This window comes from Labrus bergylta, chromosome 4, assembly GCF_963930695.1.
Source record: "Labrus bergylta chromosome 4, fLabBer1.1, whole genome shotgun sequence".
Taxonomy (NCBI): domain Eukaryota; kingdom Metazoa; phylum Chordata; class Actinopteri; order Labriformes; family Labridae; genus Labrus; species Labrus bergylta.
Genome location: NC_089198.1, coordinates 28525225 through 28544612, shown reverse-complemented (window position 1 = coordinate 28544612; position 19388 = coordinate 28525225). Strand labels below are relative to the sequence as shown.

General features: G+C 40.6%; 3 protein-coding genes across 4 annotated transcripts; 2 read left to right on the top strand and 1 right to left on the bottom strand.

The window, feature by feature from the left end:
- Positions 1 to 278: 278 nt before the first annotated feature.
- On the top strand, positions 279 to 1357 carry zgc:113691 (uncharacterized protein LOC503529 homolog). The gene has a single exon (XM_020628014.2). It carries the CDS (start codon positions 391 to 393, stop codon positions 1147 to 1149), a length of 759 nt encoding a protein of 252 aa, XP_020483670.1. The 5' UTR covers positions 279 to 390; the 3' UTR covers positions 1150 to 1357.
- Positions 1358 to 1494: 137 nt separating this feature from the next.
- On the top strand, positions 1495 to 9936 carry ndc1 (NDC1 transmembrane nucleoporin). 2 transcript variants are annotated; one of them, XM_020660328.3, is made up of 18 exons: positions 1495 to 1649; positions 2891 to 3011; positions 3097 to 3198; positions 3759 to 3924; positions 4028 to 4154; positions 4443 to 4551; positions 4719 to 4770; positions 4904 to 5036; positions 5473 to 5565; positions 5661 to 5742; positions 5870 to 6031; positions 6118 to 6378; positions 6616 to 6728; positions 7223 to 7273; positions 7855 to 7918; positions 8291 to 8391; positions 8778 to 8938; positions 9032 to 9936. In XM_020660328.3, the coding sequence occupies exons 1-18, from the start codon at positions 1611 to 1613 to the stop codon at positions 9093 to 9095; spliced, it is 2001 nt and encodes a 666-aa protein (XP_020515984.2). In that variant the 5' UTR covers positions 1495 to 1610; the 3' UTR covers positions 9096 to 9936. The 2 variants fall into 2 exon arrangements, with proteins under 2 accessions (XP_020515984.2, XP_020516032.2); XM_020660376.3 differs by lacking the exon at positions 7223 to 7273.
- A 1015-nt stretch (positions 9937 to 10951) lies between these two features.
- Positions 10952 to 18932, bottom strand: dcaf8 (DDB1 and CUL4 associated factor 8). Its single transcript, XM_020629752.3, has 13 exons — positions 18684 to 18932; positions 18107 to 18182; positions 17921 to 18007; positions 17096 to 17751; positions 16786 to 16926; positions 16386 to 16480; positions 16097 to 16207; positions 15828 to 15958; positions 15262 to 15369; positions 14938 to 15068; positions 14538 to 14657; positions 13551 to 13667; positions 10952 to 13028 (listed from the first exon to the last, which is right to left on the bottom strand). The coding sequence occupies exons 2-13, from the start codon at positions 18141 to 18143 to the stop codon at positions 12927 to 12929; spliced, it is 1836 nt and encodes a 611-aa protein (XP_020485408.2). The 5' UTR covers positions 18144 to 18182; positions 18684 to 18932; the 3' UTR covers positions 10952 to 12926.
- Between the last annotated feature and the right edge of the window lie 456 nt (positions 18933 to 19388).

Below are 19388 nucleotides of genomic sequence, written 5' to 3'. Positions count from 1 at the left end.
GCCCTGTGTGAAGTCTGTGTTCAATATTTTCATTGATTAAGAGGAGCAGACTTTTCAGATTAATTAACAAAAAAGGGGAAAAAATGGGTGTCACTTGAAACGGTGTCAAAGGGATGGCGGCGCCCTAATTAATGGTCATTCTAGCCCCAGCTTTGAGTTACACAGGAGCCGCCTGTCAAACAGATAACCCTGTTAGAGAAATGTCACCTGCCTCAGTTTCAGGCATTCATGTGTCTGCTCGTGCTTGTGAAGAGGATTTAGCCAACACAATGCTCAGGGATTATTTGAACAGCTTGTGAGAAACAGATTTTTAAAAGAAGAAGAAATGCTGTTTTAAAGTTTCTTTTCTTTTTTTTTTGTATATTGGGATTGGGAAATCTTACCAAAAGGATGGCCAGCTCAAATGGGAAAGTGGAAAAGGTTTCTAAATTTGAGACGTTGAAACTTTTGGAGAAATGCAGAAAGGAAAGAGACGATGCCATGCACAGGGAAAGTGTCCTCCGAGAGAAGCTGAGGCAGTACGAGTCCAGGATGCGAACAACTGAGGCTCTGAAACAGAAATGGAAGACTTTGACGATGGACAACAAGGAGCTGAGAAAACAAGTGAAGTCTCTTCGTACTGAGATTGGACTGGAGTGCAGCCCAACGTTCAATGGAAAGACCACAAAGGACATAATCATGGACTTGTATGAAAAGGAGCGTGAGTGCAGTTCTCTGGTGGACAAGGCTGGGAAACTGAGTATAACCATTGATGATTTGACATCAGAGTTGGCAAACACAGTCACCTCTAAAACACTGCTGGAGGATCAAGTGCAGTCATTGCAGCAAAATCTCAAGGATATGACAAATAACCAGCGGCGTCTACTAAAGCTGTGGGAAGACAAGAAGGTGCAGAGGGAGCAGCTTGCCCTCCCTGCAATTAACCAGAAACACGGACAGAAAGCAGTCATCCACAAAGCAGTTCAAACTGAGATGTCCGTCGGCTCATCTCAAAAGCTTCCAGTCAACGCCTTTGAGACTAAGCCATTTGTTCGGGAACATGACCGAAAGACTGTTTTGGAGAAACACAGCTTTCCAACTTACGGAAATGCCTATCACAATGATAAGAAAGTGTTTATGCATGATGAAACTAAAGGAATTCAAAACTGACTTCAGCTACTTACACTCTAAATAAAGAAAAAGTAGTTTATAAATCATCATTGGACTTTTATTAAACATGACTGGAACTGATAAATCACGAGTGGACATGATGGACATGACTTCTTTGTGTATTTTTGTATTTATATTAGACAAGGTATCATTCAACTACATCCTTACTTTATAGTTCTGTTTAAGCATACCTTTGAAACAGTTTCATCAAGCTGTAGTTTCTCTTTTTAACAAATGTATTAATGTTTTTTTTTAAGCTACTGAGCTAATTAAACTCTATCGTTTTGGCTGAACTATTGGCAACAGGCAGTTGTGTGGCCAACCTATTAATCGGGGTCCTTCAGAGGTCCTTTGAATGCATGTGGCGCGATATGGGAAAGCTGAGTGGAAAAATAGTTTGACAGCAGGAGAGCCGAAGAGATTTAGAAATCGCCGTGTGGCTCTCCATCTCTCCGAACGACATGTTTTCCACACAGCAGAGTTGTTGGTTCGTCCGCAAGGTGAGTTTTTAAAACTTTATTTTACGTTTTTAATGGAGAAAAAATAAATCGCGGTTTGCAGCGAGCTAACTTCCTGTAGCCTGTGTGGTGATGATGTCTGAGCATCTTAAAGCAGCTCCAGCTTCTATTCAGCGACGTAAATGTTAAGAAATAATAAGATACAGAGCAAGAACTGAGCCTACGATAAAGATACCGACACTTGGCATGATGTAAAAGAAATACCATACAGTCTATTATTAGCCTTATCAAGCTTATCGGCTATGAGTCAAAACAAAACATTCATAACAATAAAAATAATTCAGGACATGTTAGAATACTTTTTAATGTTTATTTTGAATTTAAAGACTTGTGTTTAAATAAATAAATCAAGTCGAGCAGAAATACATAATACATAATTCAACAATTTAATAAATAATATATTTATTTAAAACACAGGTCAGCATTTGGATTTTCAAACTGTGACACAAACAATTAATAAGAAGAGATCATGCACAAAATTTCTGCTGCAAAAAATATATAGCATGACAGTCAATTAAATGTCCAGGTGTTAACAGCAGTGGCTTCGTGTAGGTCAGGGGGGTCGTCAACCCTCAATGTGGCCCTCAGGTCAATTTTTATATATCAAAATCTGCCATGAAATCATAAAACCCAGAAGTATGTCCATAATAATATATGATCACTGGTATATGTTGAGTTAAATTTGAATGTGGCCCCTTGCTGTGACCAAAGTTGCCCCTCCCTGGTGTAGGTTTCTTAAGAATTGAGTTTCTGTTATGTCTTCTGTAACGACTGATTTTGAAAACTGCTTTTAGTGTTAGTGCTGGAACGTTTTACAACAGGACCTGAATTTGAGCACTTTTATCCCTTATGGACACTTTTGGAAATATTATTTTTAACCACACAACACCTGACTGTAACTGTCTTATATGATTTTAATTATTGACTTATCACTGTAGTAATTTCAAGCTTTTACATTATTTTAGTGTATATATTTTATTGCTCTTTTTTTTTTTAAAGAATTTTTCTGGGGCTTTTGTGCCTTTTAATGGAGAGATAGGACAGTGGATAGAGTCAGAAATCAGGGAGAGAGAGAGTAGCTGTAGTAGCTTTATCTCATTTCTCGTTGTTTATCATTTATGTTTTCTCGGCATCATTGTAAATGAGGGTCGTCCTCAATGATCTCTCCGAGAACTTAAATAAAGGTTGATGATGATGATGATGATGATGATTGCTCTTTTCAGGTTATTTGCTGGAGAGCTGCAGCCAGTATTGCTTGGGCTGTCCTGTTGTTGCCACCCACTACTGCGGTTTTTGTTATCCTCAGCCGGTTCAGTCTCCTTCATCCTATCCAGACGATATCAGGTCAGTCGACATGTTTACTGGGAGATTTGATTCACTGCTTTATGAAAATGTGTGAAACTTACTGTGGCTTACTTTCTAATTACAGAATGCATGTCCCTCCTATCAAGTGCAAGTGCCATCTTCTCCTTGATATTACTGTTTGGAGTGATCCTCATGGTGGGGTTCCTGAACCTGGAGTATTATACAGGTGATTGAAAAGATACTTTACAGAATAGAGATGAATACATCCTTGATGTCAGCTTTGGTTTACTCAGATTTCAGTTAGATCAGATCAAAGCCGCATCATTTAGTATGACAGCTCATGAGAATTAACCAGATGTGTTGTGTATTTATTATACATTTATGAATTCCTTGAATAATCTACAAATTGTTTGAAACATTCACAAACCTCATTTGCAGTTCTATTTAGCCAAAGATAATAAAATACTCACCTATTTCTTCCACGAGTAGAATAACAAGTTTATTCAAAATGATCTTTGCATGTTAGGAAAAATTAATTTTAGTATCTGATCTTAACAAAAGACTAAAATTACAAATATTCTAAACAGCATTGATTTCATTTTCTGTCTTTTAATGAATTATTTCAACATTGCTCATACAAATATTTCCAAAATTGGTCATTAATCTGTAGTTTCAGTTCTTTCTCCGTTGCACCCGAGTAATATTCACACATTCAGATGAAAAAGTTTTTGAAAGTAGGCACACACATGTCTGTCTGTAACGGATGTTTTTTCCTCTTATCTGCAGTCATTCCCACTATTGCATGCTCAAAGATCGCCCTGTTGGGTCAGCTGCTCCACCCTCGTCAGTTTTTGAGCTCCATGGCCCACTGCATCATGGGAATAATTATTGGTTGGTGTAGTGCCATCACCATTGGGGGCAGATATGAGACACTTGGTTATTCTTGTGAGGGGTAAGAAGCTGTGGTGTAAAAGAAAGAAACAACAACATTATGTTAATTGAAACATTCTTCATCCACAGTCTTAATTTTCTACTTGTTTTTTAAACCTCGACAGTTCCGCTTCAATGTGTCTGAATGAGTATCACGTCTTCCTTCTGCTGGCTGGAGCCTTCGTTGGTTTCTCTCACAGTCTGCTGGGTGTGATCCACAACATGAACTATGTGGCTTTCCAAACTGTTCAGGTAAGTTAAGTGATATTACTAATTTATCTGACTGATGATGTCACAACCACTACTGAATATTTAAGTTTCTAACTGTAGAAGGCAAAGACAATTCTTTTGTTGTTAAAAAAAAAAAAAAGTTTATAAACTTCTTCCTATCAGGATTTTTTAGTCCTGGTGTCTGAAACCACACAGGCTGATCCAAACTTTAGAAAAACAAAATGACTGGTTCTGACCTTTAAAAAGCTGTTTATGGTTGATGTAATGTGAACTTGAATGTGATGTGAACTTATTGTAATTGTTCCACAGCAACACAAATACCTCCGCTTTAAGGGATCCCTACCTCTGGTGGTGAAGTGCAGCGCCACTCAAGCACTGTACTCTGTCAGGAACTACATTGTTGTGTATTTCTTCTTGGGTGAGTTATTTCTCTCTACGAGTGACACCACTCAGAACAAAATACTCAAGGAGCTGAAAGCCTTGAAGTTCTCTTTATTGGACATGCTTTTTTTGGGTGTTATTATTGTGCCTGAGCTCATTTATTCCCGGTTGAATTCCAAAATATGTCTAATTTAATGCCAACAGGAGACATTCCAAGAGCGTGGATTTGTAAAACATTGAATCTTCAGTTGAACAGGTCAGTATTGAGTCTGTATAATTTCATTAAACAAACATTCTTGTCTTGTCCTTTGCCGTGTGCTGCTCGCTGGACTGATGTAAAGCAACACATCTGCATTACTGAGTGTTGTTTGTGTCGTCTCCTCGCGCAGTTCTGCCCACCAGCTTGACAGTATAGCAGGACTGCTGGACCTCTCTCTGCTCTACCACCTGTGGATGAGTGCCACCTTCCTCCTCTTCACATGGCACGTCACACTGCTGCTCTTTCGGATCTTTGTCACTGAGGTATGTGTAGCATTTAAACAACATCCAATGCAGATACACAAACACCACCACCACATGTTTCACTGGTCTTGTAATCAGTGTCTTATTTTCTATCTAATGAAGTCTGACCTGGGTCCATCCAAAGTCTAAAAGACGTACAATAATCAAAGCCTAAGTTGCAGACTGACCACCACAGTATCATGTTCTAATAACAAATGTAATATCCAAACATGAGTGTTGAATTGCAGAGTTCTCCTGTTAGCTTTTTACATATTTGTAGACACTAGGGGGCAGTGCTGTCACTGCCTTGAATGTTTAAGTACATAATTCGCCTCAGACTAAACTGCACCATAATGACGAACATCCAAGGATTCAGCAATTGTGATCACTTCAAATGTAATGTGATGATCTGTCTTTAAGGTTTAATGTTTTTCAACATGTTTCCTCTCGTCTGCAGATGTACAGTTTTCCTGTGCAGTCGTCTTTCACTGAGGATGCCCTCCTGTGTCTTCCCAAAGTTCTTACTGAAAGTCAGCCAGCCATAGTAAAGGTAGATGAAACATGTCAGGTTCTTTAAGTTTCCTCATGGTGTGCTTTAGTATAATTCAATTTGAGTGTTTTAACATATCTTTCCACAACTTTTAGTTTCTAGCTCTGCAGGACTTGGCTCTGCTGTCTCAACACTCCCCATCACGACGCTGTGAGGTCTTCGGTCTGAGTCAGCCAGGTCCGTTCTTGTTGTCTACATAAGGGGACCTTTCTTGAAATGTTTTTTTAATCATGTTAAATAAATGTTGACACACTTTAAATCTTCTAGTATGACAAAATTAAAATGTGTGTCTTGACTGTCCCAGGTGGTCATCCTCATAACTGGAACGCCATCAGTAAGGAGTGTATGTCTCTGCTCGCTGATCTGACCCAGAGACTTGTAGCATATCACGACACTGTGGCAACCAACGGCAGAGCCAAATCGCTGTCCACTGGGAGTGAAAGGAAGACCTCGTCCGAGACTTCATGTACGATTCTATAAAACAAAAAGTAACTGAATTGTTTCTGAGCAGTCTTCTTTGACATTTTAACCATTTATTTTATTTCTCAAAAGTGACCTCAGGTACAGAGGATCTGATGAGCCCCAGGCCCACTCTACTCATAAAAACTCCAGCTTCAGTCTTTGCACGCTCCGTTATTGGCCATCCGCAGAGTCCTCTGACAGCACCTTTCACTCCTGACCTGGACAGCCCTTTTGCGTCTCCCGCCCTGCGGCGTCTTACTGCTCCTGTGGAACAATGCTCGCCGTGGTTCGGTACAGTGCAGAGCCCACACGTCATGAGGAGAGGTCCAAAACTCTGGTCCACCTCCACAGGTGAGAGGAGGCTAATAGAAGACTTTCAGCTAATTTTCACCTGTTTCTTGAACTGTATTTTCACCGTGATTCACTGAGCCTGTCAGCTATTTCCTGAGGTGGTGAACTTCAAGTCAACTTGTCAGTGAGACATTTGATCATTTCATTACTTAACAAGTTCACAGATGAAGGACAGGTAACTGCAAACCCAGCTTTCTTTCTGATTCCCATTGTAATCTAGCATCTGTCCCTGTGCAGATTCGCAGATCAACGGCAGTCCCCCACCCTCCCCCGCTTCAGTAACCGATCCAAAAGCAGAACAGTCCAAACCAAGTCTGCTGGCTAAGTTCCTCCAAAACCGAAAAGAACAGGTACTTCAGTTTGAATCTTATAATGTAGAACCACAGTATGGATGTAGTTTTTATTTAAAATAGTATTGAAAGGCTTTTCATACTTAGTCCTGTAGAGGGATCTGTCCCTTCAGATATTTCCAACAGTCATCTCTGCTTTATGGACACAGACCGTAAACACTCTCTCTACTGTCCTCATTTCCAACTCTATTGCACCAACGACTTCTGTACTGGCACTATAGAAATGTGTATTAGAGATCAGACAGGAGTGCCAATGAAATATGTTTGGCCTCATTTCTGATCTCTTTCACTTATAAAATAGAGGTCAGGTCAATGCTCTGTGTCTGCATCCATTCTAAGAGATGAGATGTGTTCAATTAGAAGCAGTAGTTGCGATCTCAGCCTTGGGTCAAGTATGAAAAGCCTTTTTTTTTAATTGTCTTCATGTGTGTTTCACTATCTTGTGCGTTTTTTTTGAAAGCTAAAACAACTCTACACTTAACTGCTCCATTCAGGTTAAAAATTTCTTGGCAAAGCGGGTGCTGATAATGTATTTGTTTAACAAGGTAAGGATGTGTGGCGTGTGCATGCTGTCCTCTGTAGACTCCCAATCACTGTGAGGGGCTCCCTGCATGCTGACACAGTAGATTGTTCATGTAGGCTCACCAAATCTAACAAATCCGCCCTGCAGACCTCTCCTTTGAACTCCTGGGTTTTGACTTTGCTTCGTGCAGACATTACTAATGAATCTCTTTTCCGTCCGTCTGGCTGTTACAACGAGACGCATTAATTAATCACTCTGAGGCTTGAATGAGTGGTGTTACGCTCATGTTGTGCTGTTTATATAAGCGTCATCTGTACTAATCGCATGTTGGGACATTGTGCGCTTGAGATTAAACTGACGAGGAAATGTTTATCACAAACAAAATCATGCATTCAACTTCCTGGTGTAGAAAGTAGTTGGGCTAGTCTGCTTTGCTCTCTGAAGTCTGATCCCTCCCACCCCTTGGTCATGCATGCATGTTGTAGTAGTGTGGTGGTCTAAACACGTCCATCTTAGTACACTTAATTTATCAATCTACTGTAAATGTGTTTTTTTTTTTATCTTAAGTAGAAAAGTGTTTCTAATTAACGTTGTCTCTCAAAGCTTCCAGAAGCCTCCAGTCAGGCTCTGTTTGCAGACAGCCAGGCTCACATCTGGGCTTTAGAAGGTACGAGGACATGGTCGTCTACATTTCATATATATTCAAATTCACATTTATTTATTGGCCTGTTATATATTTGTACATACATATTGAAATATTTTTGGTACCTGGCCAATCAAGGAGATACACAAATTATTAACAAAGGAGTGAAATTAAAAGTAAAAAAAATATTCAAATGTAAAAATATAAAATCTAGAGTAGAAAAAACATTGTAATGTAAGCGTACTAATAAAGACTACAGTCTGATGGCTGAAGGAAAGAGGCTTCTCCTCAGAGATCTTTCTTTGCTTTTTTTCCTGCATCACTTGTGGTAGATATGAGAGTGTTACCTGTGAAATCATCATCTCTATGACAACAACCTCTCACATCCTCCTCCAGGGCTGTCTTACCTTGTTCAAGCTTCCTTCTCAGAGGACCAGTTTGGGGTTGTACAGACCACATTACCCAGCATTCTCAGTTGCATGCTGGTCTTACAAGAGGTAAGTGGTCATGGCTCATTGCAGCAACTATGGCATAAATAATACAATTTGATGTTCCTGCTCTGATTATTGTGTTGTGCTGTGTTTTTGCACACTATGTTTTGATACAAACCTTAAACTGAACTTTGTGCCTTTTTTGGGGGGAAAAAAACAAACAGAAATGCTAAGATTAGAGATAATCAAAGGGCAAGTTCATCTCTATAATAAAATAAATCAATTTACTATATCTCATTCTTTTTGAAAAGGTTTTAAAACAATGCAATCTTTATTAATTTTATGATGATAGTAGCGTTTTCACCTAACGCTTACTCCGGCAAAGGAGAGAGCACCGAGTTTAAAATGTTCACCCACTAACAGCAGCTGTGTCTTCTCCTCCATATCTTCAGGCAGTAGATCGACACTTCAAGCTGCCTCATGCCTCCAGTAAGCCGGTCAGGTCGACCAGCAGCATGGGAGACTCCACCTACAAAACCCTGCGCTTTGCTCTCAGGGCCACTTTAAAGACCGCCATCTACAGGATAACAACTACATTTGGAACTCACTTAAAGTAAGGCCTCTTGTAAAAATGGACTGTCTTCAAATGATGCAAATAGAGTTGACCATTGTTTGACTACTTTTTGTTTTTGTTTGAAATCCTCAGTGCTGTTCAGATGTCTGCAGAGCATCGGAAAAGATTGCAGCAGTTCCTGGAATACAAGGAATAACACAGCTGACACTTTATATTCTCATCAGTGTGATTTTGTGTGCGAGTGCACGTAAGTGAAAGCTCATGATAGTGCCTCTTTTAATATTTATGTCTGCACTATGTCACGGCAGATTGTATTTGACAGGCTAGATGACATCTACACGCAGGAGGAAGTCCAACAGATTAACTGAAACAGGTTGAAGACTGTTGCCGCCTGCGTTTGGGTGATTTAAACTAGCTTACTGTAAAGTTAAGCAGCTCATTCCAAAATCTGATTTGGTATTACAAGAAAAATCATACCAGCTTTTTTTCTTTCTTTACTTCTGCTCTTTGGGATGACTTGCAAAAGGGCTATTTGTGCTGCGTTTGTAACATCTGTTTTCCTATTTAACCTGCTATCTCCTAGAGTCACATCCTTGTGGTTTCAATGCAATCTTGCATCCGGTGTGCTGAGTTAATGAGAGAGGAAGCAGGGTATGTCAGTGGTGAGCAAGTAGCTGTTTTTCTGTTCAGCTGTTTCACACGTGTCAGAGAATGTTTGTAGATGTGTATTTTCATAGATATTGCCTCGTTCTAGACATCAGGTCGGAGAACAAGCTTACAGCTGTGCACCTGAGCACAGGTTCTCTAAAGAGAAAATACAACCAAAATCACAGAGCGGACTCCTCTGTGTTTGTACATGTTGACTGTTTGTTTTTGTCAGTTTTGTTGATGTGAAATAAGGCTGTTTCAGATACAGAGTGGATAAAATGTGAGTGACTACCAGTGTAGGTAGATGTGTTTTGTGACTGGCAACATGTCTAGAGTTGAAATTCCCTCTCAAAGAACTGTTGAATAAAAAAAGTATGTTGTAATGCTCATTCGTCGGGTTCTTTTCTCACTTCAGCTGCAACGAGGAGTTTATGAATGTGGAGAAAAACGTTCTTAATCATCAAGTTCAAATGCACCCATAGGATTCACTTCTGTGAATGAAAAAAGCTTTACCACGATTACAAAGCAGAAAAGATGTGATTTAAACCTCCAGTCATTTCTGGCCTTTCATTAAAGCCCCTGTGAGGAACTTTCAGGATGTGTGGATTTGGTGCCCCCTGTGGACCGAGCAGGACTAACTTAGTTCTCTTTTTTTTTTTTAGAAAACCCTCATAATTCTTTATTTTAAATGTCTAACATGCATTAAGGCAAGCACCACTCCTCTTTAGTGTGGAAAATATTAAGAATAAAAGGGCTGTTAATAACCTTGTCTGACACCTTCCCTGTGACAGGCGTATAAAAGAACTACAGAAGTTTCCTATCTAAGGTTTGGTTTGCTTTTATAGGTCAAGAAGCATCAGTATTAAAATCAGTATCACACACAAAGTTAAAAGATGCATCAGAACTTCTTCTGAAATAGAACCTCCTTCACTTCTAATGGAAGTTAAACATGACATAGCTTAAGTATATGTTCGCTTTTCAAGACCAGAGACGAGATGTCCCCACACATAAACCACATCCAGCTATCCTTTTAGGCTCATTGAGTTAAAGGCTCACTTACATGCACGAGCGTCACGTCTCACTGAGCGGTAAGTGAACTCGCAGCATAAACTGCGACGCCCTTTGTGTGGGCTCTTGCAGGCCAGGGGTAGAGAACGAGCAGACGTGATTGGTTCATCAGATTGGTACCTCATGGCAGACACTGGTCGACGTTTTTACAGGCTTACAGATAACAGATTTTCTTTTGATCCTCTTTCAGGACATTAAGATCATTTTAACCAGAATCTTAAAGTGTATCTGGAGGAAATTACCAACCCTGCCTTTAATTAAAAAAAACACATTATAATCTAAAGTATGATGCAACCGTGAAACAGCAAGAGTTCATGAAATGACACAAACGTGAAGTACACTGTCATTTTGTTTATTGCACGAATTGTACATATCTCCAACTGAACTGGTATAATGTCATATTAGGCAGTGGTGGAAACAAAACTGTTCATCAAAAGCCTTTTTTTTTTTTTATGTATACAAGATGCCAAAAATAGCCAGTGGGAAACTCTGGATACAACAGTCTCAAATGTTGGATTAAGATCTAAAAGGAAATACTGGTTTTGTTTAATAATATATCTTGAACAAGAAAGAGAATCCAAACTTTTAACACTTGAAATGACAGCAGTTCTGTTCTGAACAGAGGGATGTCATTCATAAAAGAGAAACTGAACAGAAATGGTGCTTTAAGTCAACTTTGTTTCTTCCTCTGGATTTTAAAAGTACTATTTCCTCATATAGAATATAAACCTCTGCATCAATACCAATCTAATTTTCTGACATCTTGTTTTTCCTTTTTTTTTTTTGGAAGTCAAACAGCATTTGCTAAAGTTGATTTTTTTTTTTTTTTTTTACAGTTTTAATATATATTTATATATTTACATATAAATTCAACTAAGTAGAGTTCTCATAGAAAATGAGAAAAAGCTGGACTTTATCGCTCTCACACAACATAAGACTGGCAAGCATATTGACCCCCGCTGCCCCCGCTGTCCTCCTCTTTCAGCCAATCTTCACAATGCACAGATATGAGTTAACTCACACGTAGAGTGCCGACAGCAAACATGCGACCTGGTTTAAAATATTCATCAGATAACTGTTCTTTAGCAACGGATTTTTTTTTTTAAACAATTGTAGTCCATTATAACTTAGTTCTCAATTGGCACACAGGAAGTCTTTAATTTCTGATTGAATCCAGGTCGGTTCTGCCTCTTCACATTTCCTCCAACATCTGTTCTTACATCCAATGCACATGCTGAACACCATCTTTATCTGTAGGTCTATGCTGACTGAGATTTGAAGTTTTCGTCTTTCATTTCAGTGTCAGGGCGGAAAGTGAGGAAGAAGGGCTGGTGGAAGCAAAAGGAACCTCCTCTTCTTTAGTCAAACAGAGAAAGTGCAAAATATCCCCCCAAATCAAAAACAAACAAACAAAAAGAAAGTATGGGAACTAAACTTAATTCTAAGTTTTCCAATACAAGATACAGGACAACGCCTCCCACCCACAAAGACCACACTCAGTGCACATTTTGTCCGTCTCAAACTAAAGCATCCCTGATTCAAAGTGCACTCAGAAGTGAAGGGAGGGGAGGGGGGTGTGATGAAGAGGAGGGAGTAAAGGGCAGCATGTAGGGGGATGCAGCATGTAGGGATTTAGTAGTCTGAGGAAATGCAACCAAGCTGCACAAGCCTAGGGCCAGAAATCTATATGAGAATGGGGTGATGCATTAAGAGGCGCTGGGATTTTCCTTCTGTACTGTCAACTCTTTAAAGAAAGTCACATTGTGGGCTTGGTTTCAGAGTACCAATTTACACTCTTCCTCCAAATAAGGTAGGTGCTACTAAGAGGCAGGGGGGGTTGTGTGCTGGTGATGTATAGCTTCCTACAGGGTGCTTTAAAAAGGAGGTGCTTGCTGCCATTCACACACCAGTTCAACGTTCTGGGTGAGGCAGAGCTTACAGATAATGTATGACCAAGCAGAGGGGCCTCCAAGAGGTTTGTAGGGATGTACACACACACAAAACTCTGCACAATTCTGGGTTCTGGAGGTGTGTATGCACTCTATAGTTGCCATTTGCACACTCACAAATTCTGGGACACCGGGGTGTCAAGCTGAGTTGTCGCTCTGTTTCAGCTGTGTGTTCATGTAAATGTGTTTGTCTGTGTGTGTAAAAAGAAAAGAGAGAGAGAGAGAGAGAAAACAAGTCTGTGGCTCATCAGTGTTTGAGTGTGCCAGTGTGTCAATAGTGCCTGCCTATGTGCATCAATTCAAGGGCAATAAAGTGTGTGTATGTATGTGAGTGCATGTGTGTGTGTTTGAGTGTGTGTGGCTCAGGACGACATGCACTGGACATGGTCTGGACCTCCTTCCTCCTCATCAGAGGATTCAGGGGAGCTCCAAGAATCATCCGTGTCATTTTCTGCACCCCGGGGCTGTGTCAGGACAAAGAGGAGACAACAAAAGAAAGTAAGATTAAGACTATTTTTGGGCTAAAACAATTTCGGTAAAAAAATAATGAGTAAATCCATCAAAATGGTTCTTTGTTATTGATTTTCTGAAGGCCATGATGATATAATATTTATATATACAGTCAATGCTTTTTTAAGACTTTCATTGCCAAACAAAAATCCTGACGCTTTAAATCATTACAGAGATTTCCCTGGCTCCCACTCGACCTTGTTCCAGCCTTTGCAGGTGGGGGTGGGGGAGGACTTCAGCTATTTAGTATTTTTTCATTCACAAAAAAATTTGAGACTCCCCCAAAAATAAACATGAGCTTAAATTAAAGCAGCAGAAACATCCACCTTGAGTCCCTTGTGAGGTTCAAGCTCTTCATGTCCTATAATGCAACCTTTTTTTCGCCTGTCTGCTCGCCAGGGGAGTTCAAACATTCCAAAATCTTTTGAACTCCACCGCCCTAAACATAATGGATATTGTTGAGTCTGAGAGCTCACCCTCGCTGGCCGTCTGTTCCTCATGTGTCTCATCAGGAACCACAGCAGCTGGGTGTCATACTGGTCACCGTGGCGCACGCTGTCCTCGTCGCGCTCCCGCTTGTTTTTCTTCATCACCTTGACAAACAGGACAAATGATTTAAAAGAATTAGAGAATGCAAACACAGCAGAGATGTCCCTGAAACAAATTCAAATCCTTTTTTTTTTTTTTCTTTTAAGAATATTCAATCCAAAGAGAGATGTTCAATTATAATTGCAATAGTAAACAAACACAACCAGTCAATCCAAAAACTTTAGAAAACCTAATACAATGTTACTGCTCACATGTAACAAATCATATGGATCTTGTGACCTTATGATCTTTTCTTCATTCATACTATGTTAAGATACTATTCAGATAAAAACCTACACTGAAAGTCTCAATGATATAATTAAAGCATAAATATGAAACTCTGACACCTAGTGTTGGAGATGGGTACTGCAGTCCAAATTCAAAACAAAGAGCACCGTCTCCCCCCGCCCCCTCCTCCCTAGAGTCGATGTGCTAAGCAGGTTGCCATGATGTGGACACTGAAGCTTTGGTATTTAACCAGCAGCTCTTGGTCTTTCTGAGATTTAACCTCTCTCCATTTCTCAAAAGCATCTCCAACATTTATCTTTGTTTTTTTTTTTCCATGTGTCTGGTCGTGGAGTTTATTAGAAACATGCAGGGGCTTTTTTAGGTCGGGTAGAATCAGTTATATCTGAACCAGTACGCTTGCCTGCTTCCATCGCTGAAACACCTGTTGGTTTGCCGTCTGCCTGGCAAACTTTTTTACTTTTTTGTTTTGAAATATGTAGTTTGGACAAACTTGTTAAATTTGGATTTCTCAAATATCAATATTGTATTATAACACAGAATCGTGTGTAAAGTATTATTTAGTCTCGTGACTTCATCCCTATGTTTTTAGAAAGATCTTGGTAATAATGTTAAGCAGAGTGAACTACCTCTTTCAGACCCTTGAGTCCTGTGGGGATTTCAGCTGTGGGCGCCCACAGTTTGACGTCGTGGTCCAGCCCACTGGTGGCGATACCTGGAAGATGTGGATGTGGCTCCAGGCAGTTCACCTTTAGTTAACAAGGGTAGACAAGACGTGACTGAGACGATATTGTACAGATACAGGGAGATTAAACAGAGGATTTGTGGGAACAGAATGCTTTTATTTAGTTATTCCATTAAGTAGAAATATTACAATCAAATGTTATCAAGTGTACTTTGCTTTTATGAAGTTATAACTACTTAGATAAAGAGATTAAAAAAAAAGAAACTCTAAAAACTGGTTGAGTGCTTTCCTGGGTTATCTTTGCACCCCACATAAATCTATCACACTCTGTTTTTATGACTCACCACTCCTCCTTTGTCTCCCTCCATAAACTGGACAATGCGTGCAGAGTACTTGTCCCACAGGTAGATGTGTCCACAGTCGCTTCCACTGACCACAAACTCACTGCACGGACCATAGAAGTTCACTCCCTTCACTGTGAGAGAGAGAGGGGAAGATGAGAGAGGACGACATGATGTTTATGCGAACCCATAACTTCTTATAGTCCTGCAGTTTAAGTTCAGGAAAAATGAACCGTCTATCCATCAAACGACACCACGAGTAATGAAATTATTTACAAGCTAAATCATGTAATAAACCTTGGCTGTGATTCGAGCTGAATGTCATACCTGTGGCATTATTGCGGTGTCCCTTGTATCTCTTGCGGTAGTCAGCGCCATCACTGTGGTTGGAGTCAAACAGGTAGATGTCTTCATCATTGTAGCTGGCAAGGAGCTCTGCACACACGCACATACACAGGGTCAAACATTCATCTGTTTTATTGACTTTTATATCTCATATTCAGATCATGATTTTTAATCATACAGCTAACGTTCAGGGAATCTTTGAAAAACAGATTCATTGGACTTTAATTTGCTGTCCATGCTTCACTGCTCTGATATTGCATTGTGGCTACATCAGGAGTGGTAAGAAACAGAACTTCCTGTTTTTTAAGACTATGAGATAAAAAATAATTAATCCTTATTTTTAACATTTTTACAGTTTGCTCAGTACAGAGTAAGAAATTATGCAAGGATATTTAGGTCACGCCAATAAATTGCAAAGTCATTAAACCATGACAGATATATTTATATTTAAAAAAACACATCAATAAATGCAGCATGCAAGCTACTCCATGTTTCTATTTTTACTGGGGACCAAAGAGAAAATACTTTTTTTCTTATGTAACATTTACCTGTGCCATCGTGACTGTACACAAGGCAGGTTATGTTGGTTTTGGATTCACTGGATACCAGATGAGAAGGACAAAACTTTTTGAGCACGCCATTGTTATCGTTCTCATTTATCTTCCTCTGGTCGTAGATCCTACAGAGGGTGAGGAGGAGGAGAGAGAAAATTAAAAGTTAAGAAGTAAGATCTAAGAAACCGTAAAAAAGAAAGAAGGTTGAACATAATTGAAGTATTTCCAGTGCATCGTGTTTTCATTATTAGTGAACGTCGTACCTCACATACTGATCTCTGCCTCCCACAGCAAACTGGTGTGTCTTAGCTGGGTTGACAAAGATGGTGTACAGCCCAACTTTTTTATCACCCTCCTTCACAACCACCAGTTTGCTGCAACACAGATTTAAAAAAAAAAAAAAAAGGGAAGGAAGGGTATTAGTCGTAGTTGTAAAAAAAGACATATGGCAAAAATAAATAAAAAATTAGGTGCACTGTGTTGTAATTTCTGATCTCTTTCCACATATGCATTAGCTTCAAACTGGTGAACATTTAGCAGAGCGTCACTCACTTAGCAGGACGGTCTAGACGCAGGTCAATACCAAACACCACGGCGTCCTCTCCAGCCGACAGAAAGTAGCAGGGGGAATCCGGCTCAAGAGCGAGCTGGAGCAAAAGAGGACAGAAGAAACACACAGAGATGAGAGGCTTCTTAATGGCCGGGTTATCAGACCTATAAATACATTGACTGGAGCTGCAGTGTTAAAAAAAACATTGTAACATTGTTAGGCTCAGATTACAGAACTTGATGAATCTGGCGAACAGAAGTATGCCAGGGCTAAACATTTACCAGCAAAGGTTCCCTGCAGTATCAAGGACAACATCATAACTGTGAGCCGTTTCGAAGGTTAAAGACGGAAACTAACTAAATCGCTTAGAAATCTTCCCTTAACTCTTCAGTCTTCACTCACCTTGTGTGCTGCCCCTTTATGCTGTGCTACACGTTTGGTGTTCTTGCAGCGCTGTGTGGCAGAGAGCTCTGCCACTCTGATCTGACCGTCTCGGGCACACATGGCCAAGGTGGAGTCTCCACTGTGAGGCAGGAACTTTGCCTACATAGGAGAGGTCTTATTGAATGGTCAAGCCATACTGATACGTCACAAGCTCAATCGTTTCATTCTGTAGTCTACGCTCATGCAAGATCAATCATTTGTTTTCTATTTTTATCGTTCACCATTAAAACGTGCAATGATCTTGTCTCTGTTTTATCTTTTCCTTTACCTGAAAGACATTGCTCTTGTGGCCGCTGTCAAACTCCAGCTCAGCTTTGCGGATAGCCCAGTCCCAGATCACCACTCGCAGGTCATCGCTGCCTGAAGCCAAGCGTGTGCCCGAGGGGTTGAAGTGCAATGTGTTGACGCAGCCCGTGTGCTTCTCCAGACGACCCTGAAGCTCCAGCCTCTGCACGAGGCCGCGGGCTCCGCACACGCGCCTCACAAACTGGTGCGAGTCCCTGCCGATCTCTCTGGAGCAAAGCGAGGGTACCGCCCGCCATATGGGGCCGCGCAGATCCTGGAGTTCCGCTCCCAACCACGCCTCCATGGCCTCATCGTCGTCGTCGTCGTCATCTTCGTCGTCTTTCTGATCTTCATCTTCGTCCTCGTCCTCGTCGTCATCTGAGCTGCTGGAGTGATTACTGCCGCCGCCGCCGCCGCCGGGTCTGTTCCTCTTTCTAGCGGCCCTTTTCCCACCGTCTTTGTCCTTTGCGCGCTCTCGTCTGCCTCCCTCGCTCTCTCTATCTCCATCCTCAGTCAGCGAGTAAAGACCGCTGCCATCCATGCTGTCGGTGTCATCCTCCGCCTCTCCCTCTCTGTTCTCCCCCGCCTCTCCTTCCTCGCCCGGCTTGTCTCCAGACGCCTCCCCTGTTTCTTTGGGAGCTACAGAAATAGGGGAGGCCAGAAGCAAGGACGTAAAGGTTAAAACATAAATGTCTCTTTGGGAGTTTTTTTTTTTTTAAACCGCAGCAAAGAAAACGAAACTGAATCGGTGTTAAGAATAGAACAGTACCCTATCAAAAACATTTAAAAGCATTTATAATTTCTATACCATCATGTGTTTGTCCCTCTCTGCTTCCAGAGGTGTCTTCCTCCTCCTTGTGTTGATCTTCTCCTGGTTCTTTTTCCTCTGAGCCCCCTGGGTGAAAAAAAACAAACATAACCTCTGATAAACTCTCAGACACACACACACACACACCATGTTGTCACACTTATTGTCCAGCACTGATCCTTTTACCGTTCAGCACAGTGGATTTGCCGTCAGCCTCAGCCATTTCTGTCACCTTTGTCCTGCGTCGACCCGAGGGGAGAACCTTTACGGTGTCACATATAAAAACAAACACCACTTTAGGCTGTTTATTAACTACATTAAGAAAACTTGCAACATGCACAAGTTAACAAACATCATGTGCTTGCACTTGAAGTCAACCACCGACTCTGCAGAGAGAGCCAAAGGGGGGCACAAGTCACTTGTCAGCTCCTTTAGCTTCAACTTACACCCATGCTTGATTAATTCCACACAAAACAAACCACCTGACTCGATAGTTTGCTGCTTCAAAAAGGCCTGACCTCATCTTTGCTTTTTAGGTGTTTACACTGTACTGTCCTCTGCAGAGCTCCGACAACTTGTCACTTGTTATTGTTATTGACGTGAGCTCATGCTAACTTAGTAAATATGAGGCTTAACAGATATTTAAAAACTGAAGCTGCTGTGAGTCAAACAGCCAAAACAGCTGGTTGTCAAAAAAACAAAACAAAAGCCAACAAGCAGCTAGCAGTGCTTGTGGTGGCTAAGTAGCATAAGCTAGCGTTACCTCTACTCGAAGGCCCGACGAGGCGTACTTCTTAGTTTAGTCCTAATCTTTATTGCAGATATATTTTCTTCACTCCACTTCTTAGCAAACAGAGCCTCGACTGTGACCTCTTTCACGGTTAACACACGACATTAGGACTGCGTGCGTAAGCTTTTCTGCAACAGACGGACTTTAAGTAAGCTAGCTGCGTTCACACAGGGTTGACTGCTCTGTTTATGTTTTGACGGCTCAGCTTCTTCTTCTTCTTCTTCTTTTTTTTTTTTTTTTTGGCAGTCTGTTTCCGGTGTCGTGCACGCTGCGTTTTTTTTTTGTTTGTTTTTTTTCACCTAAGGTTCACAAAGGACAGAAGGCCAAACAAAACTATATTGATTCATGTACAAAACATAAATAGATAGGAAATAACATTAAAAAAAAAAAAAAGATTAAATTAATGTTTATAATGAGATGTATAAATTTGGTTTAAAGGTGCACTATGGAGTTTTGGTTGTGAAATGTGAAAGTTGGAGAAATTCACAGATTCTGTGGTATATTTTCATAACTCTATACACAAACTATCCTCAGATTAAAATTTGGTTCAGTCCCTGTAATGATGTTTGAAGATAAAATGCTATGTGAGAAGTTATGGTGGTTGGTCCACAACAGTGAAACCCTAACTCTCCTGGAAGCTTTTTAGGGACCCATTTTTTAAAATTATTTTTTATAAAG

Coding starts and splice junctions, on each gene's coding strand:
- zgc:113691 (XM_020628014.2), top strand. CDS start 391: ATGGCCAGCTCAAATGGGAAAGTGGAAAAGGTTTCTAAATTTGAGACG.
- ndc1 (XM_020660328.3), top strand. CDS start 1,611: ATGTTTTCCACACAGCAGAGTTGTTGGTTCGTCCGCAAG. Junction 1,650..2,890: donor GTTGTTGGTTCGTCCGCAAG/GTGAGTTTTTAA, acceptor TGCTCTTTTCAG/GTTATTTGCTGGAGAGCTGC. Junction 4,552..4,718: donor TGTTGTGTATTTCTTCTTGG/GTGAGTTATTTC, acceptor TAATGCCAACAG/GAGACATTCCAAGAGCGTGG.
- dcaf8 (XM_020629752.3), bottom strand. CDS start 18,143: ATGGCTGAGGCTGACGGCAAATCCACTGTGCTGAACG. Junction 18,008..18,106: donor CAAATCCACTGTGCTGAACG/GTAAAAGGATCA, acceptor TTTTTCACCCAG/GGGGCTCAGAGGAAAAAGAA. Junction 15,069..15,261: donor ACACCGCAATAATGCCACAG/GTATGACATTCA, acceptor TCTCTCTCACAG/TGAAGGGAGTGAACTTCTAT.